At 38.8% G+C, this 13081-nt stretch overlaps 1 protein-coding gene across 4 annotated transcripts in view; it reads left to right on the forward strand.

Moving 5' to 3' along the window:
* Positions 1-7186, forward strand: part of NBEA (neurobeachin) — a gene marked incomplete at its 5' end in the record, with an annotated part of 522572 nt that extends 515386 nt beyond the window's left edge. For all 4 annotated transcript variants that reach the window (XM_082332788.1, XM_082332786.1, XM_082332789.1 and 1 more), the window contains 4 exons: positions 170-271; positions 3690-3886; positions 4610-4761; positions 7070-7186. In XM_082332788.1, coding sequence (XP_082188914.1) covers positions 170-271; positions 3690-3886; positions 4610-4761; positions 7070-7160 — 542 coding nt within the window. In that variant the 3' untranslated portion in view covers positions 7161-7186. The remainder of the gene's footprint in view (positions 1-169; positions 272-3689; positions 3887-4609; positions 4762-7069) is intronic.
* Between the last annotated feature and the right edge of the window lie 5895 nt (positions 7187-13081).

The following is a 13081-nucleotide window of genomic DNA, read 5'->3' on the forward strand; positions in this document are numbered from 1 at the left end:
TTTACTCAGAAACCTAAGTATGAGATATTTAAGCACACTGCACCTCTCTGATGCTTACTGATTCAAAGCAAATTACAGCAACATTCTTTTGTTGATAAAATAGGTCTGGTTTGGCATTCCTGTGTTGTTTCCTTTTTTTGTTTTTCTTCTTGTGTTTTTTTTCTAACAGGTGATTATCCAGCTCCTCGGGCTGTTCTAACTGGTCATGACCATGAAGTTGTCTGTGTGTCAGTCTGTGCAGAGCTGGGACTCGTTATCAGTGGTGCTAAAGGTCAGAAATGTTTTTATGATTTAAGTCTTAACATTTTTAGAGCCTTTTTTAGTGTTACTTCTCAGTCTTCCCTCAAGCCACATATACTTTAATTATCCAAAGTCTCCTCTACTAAGATGTATTGTAATTCTGGGGGAATCTGCAGGAGCTTACTCTGAACATTATTATTTACTATCTGGACTTATGAGGTTTAGACAAAAATTAAGTTGATCATTCCTTCCAACCATCAGCCTGTGCTACTATTCCCCCTAGATCTGGAAGAGTAGCTGATAAAAATTTGTACAATAATTCATAATGACATCTACTGATTTTGAAGAAACCTGTTTGATAAAGACCTGTATTTAAGGGAGGGCCAGCTCCAAGTTCTCCACCCTGATCTTAATTGAATGGCAATTTGTAGCATTAACCTCAGTCTCCTTGGCAAGGGAAGCAGGGTCAATTTGCTTGGTTTGGGATCTGTGGACAACATTTCATCCAGTAGGGTTTTCTTTTTGTAGTGGATTCCAAATAATGAGGAGTTTGCAGGTTTATTGTTACCTCTCTTCCATTAAACTTTTTGAGCCATCTGTTCGCGCTTTCTCCCTGTTACTTGTCTACAGAATCCAGAGTATCCAACAATTGCTAATACAAATGTTCAAAATGCCTTTCCAAACCTGCAGCAGTCTCCTGTGTAACTGGTAATCAATGTAAATAAAGCACCTGCCTCAATGTGCATTTTCTTCATCTTTCCTTATTCTGTTTCTCCTTCATTTGTTAAATTTCACTTGTTCTGCCCACCTTCTCCTTTTTCCCTTAATTTCATGCCCACTTTTCTTCCCCTGCTGCCCTCTCTCATTCAGCTCCTTTTCTTAATTTGGCAAACAGCATATGTTTTCTCTTTCCCTTTCCTATTTGCCTTCCCCTTCTCTTATTTTCTTTTGTGCTACATTATCTCTTGTCCCTTCTTATTTCCTTTCTTTACATTACCCTTGTCCTTCCTTAAGGTTCTTCTTCCTTATATTTCTTCCTATCTCATTTCCACTCCACTCCTACACCCACGTCCAGCTACTTGCTTTCTCTTTCTACAGTGATGCTTATTTTATTCATCCCCATGGACATCCTTGTACTTCTTTTTAAAAAGTTTGCTGCTCCTGAGGGTAAGAAGGATGTGATGCTTGTTCTGCCTGCTTTTGCTTACAGCTGAGCTCCTGGGTTATCATCCTTTATAGTGCCTCGGAGCTCAACATTTATTTTCAAAGCTGAGTGTGAAACTTTTGAGTAAAGGCATTTTTAACAGGAAATCCTAAGGGGTCATTAACTCTGATAATGAAATACTACATAACAGTGGCAGGCGAAGTCAAGACATTTATGAAAAAAATGTACAGTGACGCTGGACTTAAAGTTTTTTCTTGCAGCACTTCTATTTCTTATCTTTTAAGGCAGCTATGTACACTCTTACTGCCGTAATAGTGTACCCTTTCCAACTATCTTTTTCTAAATTTCATCTTATTAAAATAGCTGGAATCTGTACTCAGTTGTCTTCTGCTTCATTAAGTATGTGATGCTTTGGTAACTTATATTTTTTCAGAAATAAAGGCTGCTGGAGGACCAAAGACTCTTACATCAGAATATGTTGTAATTGATCCAGAGAAACTGAGGCCCAGTCTGTCTCCTGAGTTACTCTTCTCCTGTTCTTCCTCTTCAAACTCTATTCCATATATAAATGGAGAGAGAAAATCCCCTTTTTATTGCTGTTTTCCAGCAGATGCCTGTTTTAAAGCTGCTTCTTCAGTTTCTGCCCTTCCCAGTCCTTTCCCAGTTTCTTAGATTGCATTTCACGGCAGCGCTGTGTTGCTCTGCCTTCCTGCCTGAGCGCTGCCTGTGCTCCCTCGTGGGGAGCCTGCACCTCTGGAGCTGGCTGTGGCACTGCGATAACACACACAGCACGCCAGAGAACCTGCTGAGGCAGGGGGACAGCACATATAGGACTCCTGAGAAAAATCCTGTGCGTCAGGTTGATGTTTGCACATTCTTATCCAGCAAACCCAAAAGAGAGCGGTCAGTCTGTATGTCTTTACAGCAGCATCCTAAATCAGAAGATTTTCTTTGTGCCTTTTCATGTCCATGACCAATCAGCTCAGCCGAGGTAGTGGCAGTTTGTCAGTGCACTTAAATATGAAGGTATTACAGTTTTATTTTGAAAAATCGAATGTGGTAATTATTCTAAGAGTGGAGGCATCACTTCTTATAACATTCTGGCACTTCAGTATTTCCAAAGCTGAAACTCAACTATTTGAGAAAATCACTTAATTCCATTGCAGTTGTATCCCATGGACCCAGTCAGGCTTGGGGTCTCTCTGTATAAGGCTTTATGCAAACACAGATAAAAACCTGTACCAGAGGCCTCACAGGCAAATGCACCGGTACTGTGATTCATTCTACCTGGGCCAACCCAACTGCTGTGTGATTTTCAGAGAAGTTAGAAGGGCTTAAAGTGAGGTGGCTGAGTCTGCCAGTATGAATTTACTTTCAGGGTCATAAGCCAGTTCTATAAGGAAGAGATTACTGTGCTGTTCAGGAGTATCCTGTGATTCATAGAAAAAAAATATTAGTATTTAGTATTTACTGTGACTCATTACATTTACCACAGAAGAGACTCTTTTTCTTAGTAGGAATACAGATCTCACTTTCAAAAGAGCTTTTCTCATAGATCTTGAAATGGAAATAGCCTAGTGTTGCATCTTAAAATGTACATTGTAGATTGCATAGCTATTTTTTTTTCTTTCATAAGCAGTAATAAAAAGACATTAAAATCTCATATTAAAATCTCTCTGGAGTAAATGCAGTTATAACGTGGTTTCCTAAAAGCTCTTATTGTCCAGATATCATAGTAACTCTGTTGCCTGTCAGATGACACCCATTGTTAAAACAATTCAGGACTGAAATCTATGCATATAACACATTCATTGGGGGAGAGGACCTACAGGAAGTGCCATTGTCTGTAGGAGAAATATGCAGTGATACGATTATATGCCCTCTGGGAGTTGCTCCTACTAGTCACTGATAGGGCCCCATCTGTTTAATGTGAATGGGCAGGCTAAAGAGAGTTCACGTTGTTGGAAGAAAACAGTAAGACTGAGGCTTCTGAATGCTTGAAAAGAGGAAGAATATTTTGGGAGATAGATCAATAAAAACTCCTACCAGTTTAAGTAAATAATAAACTGCCACTTTTAGGCATGTTGTATCTGTTTTCTTAATATGCTAGCTCTTGCATTTCTTTTTCTGTTGCGTATTTTTAATTCTTTAAGCAAACATTGCATCTTCTTATATCTATGCAGGACTAATGTGATCTAAATGTGTGTTATGCATTGCCTCTGTACACAGTGTATATAGTTTGTATAAGCAGCAAATGTATGATATATTATGTTTTCATATACAGAAGGTCCTTGTCTGGTACACACAATTACTGGAGATTTGCTGAGAGCCCTGGAAGGAACAGAAAACTGCTTGTATCCTCGCTTAATTTCAGTATCTAGTGAAGGTCACTGCATCATCTACTATGAACGAGGACGGTTCAGCAATTTCAGCATTAATGGCAAACTCTTAGCTCAGATGGAGATCAATGATTCAACCAGGGTAAATCTAAATGCAAACAAACATTTGTTGTGTCTCACCTTTATTTATTAAAATAAGTTGAATTTATTTGCAGTGTGGTTTAAAGTAAATCACATATGTAAAATTGCCGCCTCCTGGTTAAGACATATGCATACACAAATCCTCTCGTCTCCATCTCCAAATGCAAACGTGCACTTGAACTTTTCCAGAATAAATAAGAACAAATAGTTTATGATCCCGCACGATTCCTGGCATTTTTGTTTGGAATTAAATTTTGGTGGGAAATACATCTTTAAAACAAAATGCTCTGAAAACAGTCCATTCTTCGTTTGTTAGCCAGGACATGAATTCGTGCCTTCAGGGCTCTGCTCTGTCACTAGCACTTGAGGCAGCATTAAGAATGCAGATCGCTGCCCTGCTTTAGGTGGTAGTGATGGCACTGAGTATTGTAGGACAAACATCAAAATGTTATGTGCTGAACTCAGGTACTGGCAGATTCAGCTAAAGAGCTTTTTGGTGATGTATCATGTTTAAAACCATAAAATTGTTTTATTTACAATTTGGAGATTCAAAATTTGTTGGTTTATTTTTTGGTTGGGGAGAAAGAAGAGTGGGAGCCTTTTTCTTCAAATTTAAAGTGGGCAGAGCAAAAGAAATGCTTATAAATTGATTAAATTTTTGTAATATTGACCCATCTCTATAAAAGCTAACTATGTGCTTGGGTTTTGCCTTTTTCTCCTGAAGGCCATCCTCCTGAGCAGTGATGGGCAGAACCTGGTGACAGGGGGAGACAACGGTGTAGTGGAAGTATGGCAGGCCTGTGACTTCAAGCAGCTCTATATTTACCCTGGCTGTGATGCTGGCATAAGAGCTATGGATCTGTCTCATGATCAGAGGTGAGTTTGTCATTGATATTTGTATGTAAATGGTAAAATTGCACAAAGTATACATCTCCATGAACTTTAAGGTATGAATCTATGGTATGCACTTGTTAACAGAGTATGGTACAAAACCATTACCCCAGTTGTTATCTTGTTGATTTATCTGACTCAGCATTTTTTCTGATCCTTGATTCTCATAGCGCAAGTGCTTAACATTAAGGTGAGGTCTTATATCATTGAAGTCAGTAAGCCAGAGACCCAGCTAGCAAAATACGAGCAAAATTACATTAACTTAAGAACATAGGAACAGTCAGACTGGATCAGAGTGCAGTAGTGCCTATTAACCAATGCCTTAAAACAAATTACAAAAGTTTGTGGTACATTTCTGAATTTCAGCTATGTGGAGCTTGAGAACTTCTTGGGGTTGCATCTAGACTAAAATGTGTAGTATTATCAGTGGATCTATCCACCAGGAGTGAGTGTGGTCCTTTCCTTTGACCTTCTTGAGCAATGGAGATGCAGTGCACAAGCCTAGATTTTTGCAGTCACTGCTGTGGCACTAAAGTGCACACTGTAAATGTAAAACATATACGAACCTGATCCCTCAGTCTTCTGTTGTAATGTGATTATAATGTAAGGCTATATGTTATATATGTGTATATATATATATGATTATATGTAAGGCTATATGTATAATGTAAGGCTATATATTGCATTTATGCAGGGTTATGAGTGGATTTGCTGTTTACATCATGCATCGGTTGTATTTCTTATTGATATACAAACTCATGAGATGCAAAGAATTCATAGGATATTAGAAAAATCATACAGTATTCATTTATTTTTCTTATGCTTTTCAGCATTCCTATGCTATGTGCCCATTTTGTAAAGCAACAAAAACACCTATAAACAAAATACATAACTAATTTACTGATGTATGAGTAGATGACTTGAAACAATTTTTTTGTCTCAAACTAGTCCAATTGAAACTAACTTCCTGGAAGAGGCCTATTTGCTTCTGGAACTTGACCAGTTTATGCATACAGTACCATGCTTTGTACGAAGAGATTTATTTACACTGCAAAAAATTTCAGGTGGCCTATTTTCTCTATCCCTGATAGTAACACCAGGCTGCGAAGTCCCATCTGTGCAAAGTGCTTTAAGTACCTGCTTAGCTTTAGTCACATAATTAAGCAGGGAATGGCATTTGTATGGTTTGATAGAAGTGGTGATATACCAGAATCATAGAATCATAGAATGGTTTGGGATGGAAGGGACCTATAAAGGTCATCTAGTCCAATGCCCCGGCAATGGGCAGGGACATCTTGAACTAGATCAAGTTGCTCAGAGCCCCATCTAGCCTCCAATTTTAAAACTCAGCTACCAGAATTAGAGGATGTGTGATAACTGGAAAATCACCTCATCTATTGCCACCAGAACAACGTACATATGGGGCTACATTTCAATATGAAGCTTTTTAGGAGTACCAAGGTGTGATCAGCTCATGATTAAGGGCTCAGTTCAGTTGTTTTCACAGAGGCATCTCATTCTGTCTGGAAGGCCCTAGGATATCCAGCTGATCCCAGCTGCAGCCCCAAGTGCAGAGCGCTCCACAGGTCCTGTGTGCCAGCCAGTGCAGATGTGTCAGCCATCCTGGGGCACCTCCAGTGGCACGAGATGCTTAAAATTAGGCAGATGGGTTCTAAAACACCTGAATGAAGGTGTTTTGGCATAGGTGTCTTCATGTGAGCTATGGGAATAAGGTCGCGTAATAACCATGGCAATTTACTTGCTACAGCCTGTGGAATCTAGAGGAAAATTAAGCTCACCCTAAAGTACATGTCCAGTGACCTGTAGAGAGTTGGTTTCAGGCTGCACTGAGGGTACTGATTAGGGCCTAATTCGGTTGCATGCCCATAGCCAGTTAGTACCGTTTGAGATACCTCAGAGGTCTGAGGTACATACCTGGGGTGGCACATGTGACAAAGGACCTAGTGAAGACCCACACCCTTCTGGAGAGGCAGCTGGAGGCAAGGCAGGATATGCGAGAGCATCTCAAATGGTGTGATGCTTTTACCTATGTGAAGGCAACTGCATGGATCTCTAGATCTCCTTGACCATAATGGGAACATGGAAATTTGGCTCATATGTCAACACCTAAATGTAGCGTCTCCATTGCAAACTGAATCCCACCCATGAGCTTAACCTTCAGACAGTGTTGCAAAAAGTGCCTCATTCTTTTAGCTTTTTTACTGTTTATGGTAAACCGTTGCTTGAAATGGTAAAAGAGGATTGACAGGACCATCTTTTCTATCTTTTTCAGAACTCTGATTACTGGCATGGCTTCTGGCAGCATCGTAGCTTTTAATATAGATTTTAATCGGTGGCATTATGAACATCAGAACAGATACTGAAGCGGAATGAAGAACTGAGAGCCCAGGTAAAGCTGAGAGCACAAGTGCTGCAATGAAAGGTGTAGTCTCTGGTGGAAAACCACGTCTGCATTGACCTCCGTTGTACATTCCATTACACCCAGCAATAGCTGTACATTGTAGTCAGCAACCATTTTACTTTGTGTGTTTTTTCACAACTGAACACCAGCTGCTGAAAAGCAAGCTTGTATCATGTAAATTATATGAATTAGGAGATGTTTTGGTAATTATTTCATATATCTTTGTTTATTGAGAAAAGGTAGTAGGATGCGCCACAAGAGACTTTTGAAAATTCTGGGGAACCTTGTGTCCAGTTGTTTCAATGTTTAGGCTTTGAACCTAACATGCATCCCATCTCCAGCCTCTTTTCAAGCTGAGATAAAAAAAATACGTTTGATACTTTGTACATCAGATGCACATCTTAACTTTAAAGGGATACTTTTGTAAAAGTAAAACCTTGTATAAAGAACAAAACTGTTTCTTAATTTTATTGTGGAGTTACAACTTGCATGTACTTTAAACCTGATGTCTTGAAGGAACAGGTGCATTCACACAAATCAAACTGGAGATCTGCCTAAGGGTACAGCTTGTGTTAAAGGGTTGAATTTGGGTGCAAACAGTAATTTTGACATTTCCACCAACACATGTTTTTCACTTTTTGAATCTAAACTTTACCCCTCTTAAGTGGAGTTCTGCTCATGAAGCATTTGGATAAAAAGCCATCATTTGCCATATTTATACTTTATACAACAGAAATTAATTTCCTCCCTTTTAAATTCAAAGACTAGACAGAAAGGGAGCAAAGAGGGAAGTTCAGTTTAATGCTTTGTAATGCTTAATGATTCCCAATACAGACAAAGTGCTATACTTCTGGATTATTAACATTTGGCATACAAATCATGGGCAAGAGAGCCCCAAGTGATTTTTTTCCCTTATTTTTCCTCTGAGCAGCTTGGTTTATTTGACAGCCTTAGCTTCACTGTAAAGGTGACTGAGGTTATTCTTTTCGGTTAATCTGAAAATTTCACCTGAAGCCACTCAGACTAAGGCACTTCATGTTTTACAATACTGTAACGATAACTATTGGAATAATTTTCTGCACATTGTACTGATCAAATTACACACCCAGGGGTATATACACTTTAATTCATGTTTCTTCTTTGTATATTTGGTGACTGTATTGTCATAGATGTACATATTGTGTCGGTAGGGCTATGAGGCATGTAACAGGAATGTAATTTTCTCAGAATTTACACTCACTTGCAGTCATTTATTTAAAAAGATAATGGATTCTTTGTATTGGCACTTTGCACCAGAAACATATCATTATTTATTGATGTGATTAATTATTTGTTATCCACCTTGTATTAGTAAGTTTAGCACTGAATTTCCTTCTTCATTGTTGTTTGTATTTATAAGATTCTGAAATCATGGGGATCAACGTAATGATTAAGTTATTCATCACCCGTCTGTAAGCAATATCTTGAGTTTGTAGCTTAGAATTGGGAGACTATTGAACATCTGGAAGACAAGTTCATTTCATCTTGAGATCATGGTGAAATATTTTGGATATATAAATTCCTTAAGCTATTGTAACCATGTTTTATTGCAAAGATGTAAAATATGCCAGATGTGTGTGAGTTGGAAATCAAAAAGAAAAATAAAATATGCAAAGAATTCAGTGATTGTTTTTCATTTCAATGAACTTTTCATCAAGACATTCACATTATCATTAGGAACAAACAATTATTTTAAAAAATCCTCTCTTGTATGCTATGTATATGCCAAAAATTATGTGTGCCTGAGTAGCTGTATTTCCTGGGGTCGCAGGAAATAAAACAGAGGTTACAGAGTGTGTTTTGCAACTCTTCTGATTGTCAGTACATGAAGAGAAGCTACTAAAGATACTTTGATCAGCAGAAGTGAAAAATCAAAGCCTTTAAGGGATATTTAGGATCCTTGTGAACAGGCAATAATCTTATATAATAGACCTTGCAGAAAGCAAAGATCTGATGAGAGCCATTTTGGTTATCTCTGAATATCTGATAAGACAGAATTAATTTCATCTTATTTTAGACATTGAACATTAGATATCTACACTCCCTGCATAGCAGAACAAAACAGGTGGGATAAATTGCCTTTTGGAAATGCTGAGGTCCCTACAAAGATTATAGCAAGTAATTGGAGATAAATAGTTATCTAAATGTCAGATGTCTAATTTGAGGTAGCAATGGTAAGCAAAATACTTTCCTCATAATTAGAAAACTCCCAATTGACTAAAAAGCAGAATAACAGCCAACACTTCAATTTGTTGCCCCACCCATTGCCTTTCCATTTAGAAGGATTGTTCTTTAAACAATTATCAAAATGAACCAAAGCCAATATTTGAGAACCTTATTAGAATACAGTATACATTTTAGCAGATATCTATTTATATCAATCAGCTTTTGAAGTGGATAGCCTAACTTGATTGTTTTGGGCCTGGAGGACAGATGGGGGAGGAGATGAGAGGACTGGCATGTTAATAGTGGCATGTGAAAGAGTTTATTGATATGTCTCAACTTCCATTCCATTATTACAGAAGTATCACCACTAATTTCATATTTTATTCAACAAATCAAAAAAATGCACAATTGCAGTTAAACCAAAAATGAGTACTACTATTATCTTAATTAATAGTGTTGTTTTCATGAAGTTTCTCAGCATTGTGTGAAGTACAATTTAGTCACAAATTAGAAGTTTTTGTGCCCGAGCAAATCTTTGTATGAGAAATTGGCCATGGGTTACAAAAAGGAAAAAAAAAAATCCTACTGTATTGCATTCATAGGTAGGGATACCCAAACGAGTCAGACTCATGATAATAGTAGTAGTAGTAGTACTAATTACTATCACCATCACTATTACTATTATTATTATATGCTAACTCCAGTTATAAAAATAAGTTATAAAAATGGAGTTTCCACAAAGGCACAGGACAAGGAGAATGTATTAACAGGCTGGTATAGTGACATAGACCAGATGATTGATATAGTTTTTGTGAAACATCACTGTTGCATTTTACTCTCTATTTGATTTGTATTTTTTAAAGAAAAAAAAGTTATAATTGTGCCAGATTATTTATATTCCTTTGTTATTTTTGTTGATTTGTGTTAATTACATTAGTATACACTTATCTGTTGCAGGGTCTCTTAATGTAAAGAGGCAATATACACAGATCTCCAGTTTATGTCACAAGACTTTTCCAAAGCTTCAGCTGCCCCATTTCTGTCACACGGTAAACCTGGGCTGACTCACTTTTTTTCTCCGTAGAAATGAGAGTTAGTGATTCCAGGGATTCTCTGAGGGCTGCCTGTGGCAGATGAAGCAGCTTTGACCAAACCAGTTAAATGTGACCAATCTCTCAGCTAAGGGAGATGCAGCATTAAGGATACAACTGTGCAACTAAAATATACCTACAATGAAAATAATGCGCAGTTATTGGCTGTGTTCCTGCCAGTCAGTCCTAGGTTAAGAATTGGACTATAAGCTAATGCCATACCAGGAGGACGACACAACAGCTATGAGACTTACTTATTCCTTGTCCAAATCCTATCACTGTTGAGGAGGATGTTGCTTTCTTTACAAGAGCAACAATAAAAGAAAAGCTGCTGCATTTTATCCCAAGGAAAGACTAGTTAGGCTCAATTTACTGGAAGAGTCTCAGATAAATAATGATTATGTTGATAGAGAATCTCATGGGTTGTGCTTGTAGAGCTAAAAATGTTGCCTGTGAACAACAGTTGTGATGAATGCTTGTTATAATATAGTGCATCAACCCTGCTGACAAGCAAGCAGGATGTTTGAAGCAAGCCTCATGCTGCCAGGGATAAAAGCATTTGAAGCAGACATAGGGAGCGAAGGGCTGACTTCTGATAACAGCAAGAGAACCACCTCCTGATAAAAGACGTCTAGTACATACAAATATTTCATTTGGAGACTTCTAGCTGGAGTTTATGCTCAGATTTTCCAAGGGTTTAATTGTGAAGTGGTTTTATTTAGGCTTTTGTGTGTGCATGTGTGTTACTTGCAAACACTAAAAACAAATGGACTAAAACTTAAGCTGCTATTTAAAGAAGGAAAGAAGTACTGGAAATTTATATGCCTATGCAATACAGTACAGTTTATAGACTCTCTAACCCTAGTGATTAGTTTTGCAACATCTACAGTTAAGTTTCAAGATCTGCAACTGACAAGAAAAACAAGTCTGGAGATTGCTTTCCTGTAAAATTTATAAGCTGTGGCCATATAATTAGTTTACAGAGGGATTTACTTACATGAAAATCTGCCAAACAGCTGACTCAGTTTATGGATTCCTTTATGGTGACATCATGCCTAAACAGCACTACAGCTCTGCATCATTAGTTAGAAGTGAGTCTTCTCTCAATTGCAACCCATTTGCACAAACAAGGACCTGGGTAACTAACATGGGTACCTACATGCAAAATTCAGAGCCTGGAGTGCTTTTTATTCATGAAAGGATTGGTATAAGTGCTCTGTGTGCCTACAGGTGTCACAATGCCAAGCTACCTTCAGCCTAGCATCCCTAACATCAAGCAGAGAATATGCTTTTATGTACGAAACTAGACAGGAAAAGAAAAACTCCTCGTGGTGCCAGAAGATTACAGGCAGCTAAAAGCTATCAGCACCAGTGGATTTGACTTAAAAGTTTCGTGTCTGTTTATACTTTGAAGAGACAGTCTTGGCAGGATACTGTAACGACCAAGCTCTGTGGCAAAGCTAATCCCAGTATCATAGCTGTGCAAATTTAAGAATGATGTACTTAGTTTCCCTCACTGTGTAGCAGAACTAGTGATTGCCAGAAAAGGCAGCAGAACAATTGAAAGTGGTCTTTCAGTCTCTCTGTACAGCTATACATATAAATCCAGTGCCCATGGCTGTTCAGATAATTAGTTTGTCCACAGCTATGAAACAGGAAATAAAATAGTGCCTAGTAGCCTGTGTCATGTGTGTGTGGCATGCACATCTTTTCAAATAATAATAATAGAAAAAAGAGACTGCTTCAGTAGGAAAGCAGAAGGACTCTGGGGAGGGGTCAGAGGCTTGGAGAAGGGAATCTGTCAGAGACGGACAGATTTCCTCTTCAACAAAACACTTGGTCTATTTCTTCCAAATAGGCATGTTGTCCTAGCTCCACACTTGCAATGTCCCTTCGCTCTCCCTTTCCTTTACTAAACCCTTCTGCCCTCCTTGTTTTAACTTGCCATGAAGAGCAGGCTGCAAGTTGGGTTTTCTCTCTCCTGCAACCATGTCCCTCCTGGTACCCATCACATGCCCTCACTCCCCCTAACTGCCAGGGAGAACTAAAGCAGATTCGGCATAAAACACACACGTGAGGCTCCAGAAGGCCCATAAAAATCTCTTCACCAAGCTCCTTGCTGTCCCAGTGTGAGCTGCAGGAGGTAAAAACCTGAAATGAAAAGGGTATCCTATCTTTCAGCTGTCTATTCGAGCAGAACCAGCAGTCATGTGGGAGTATCATTCTTCTAGTAATTAACACAGGTCAGGGCCCTTCCCTGACCCGAAGGCAAGTGGCATGACAGCCTCTAGCCATGCTGCCAGACTCCCTGGGACCAGCCCTTAACCCATCCTAGTCCATGCACACTGCAGGGCGTTGTTTAGAGGGTGATAGGTTAAAAGCGTGCCAGTTACACTGTGCAAATGAGCACAGCACAGTGCCCAAGCCTCCATCTTTCGTTGCGCAAGTTGCTAGATGTAGCCAAGGCATCTGCAAGGAGTCCCTTGGGCTCCATGATCATCAGCCTATCAACCATATCTCACAGCCATGACAGATGGGGCTTGGGACCCAGTAATAACTCTCAGCCACAAGGTTATGCACAAGACCG

The sequence above is a fragment of the Platalea leucorodia genome (assembly GCF_965183815.1).
Source record: "Platalea leucorodia genome assembly, chromosome: 2".
Lineage (NCBI taxonomy): Eukaryota > Metazoa > Chordata > Aves > Pelecaniformes > Threskiornithidae > Platalea > Platalea leucorodia.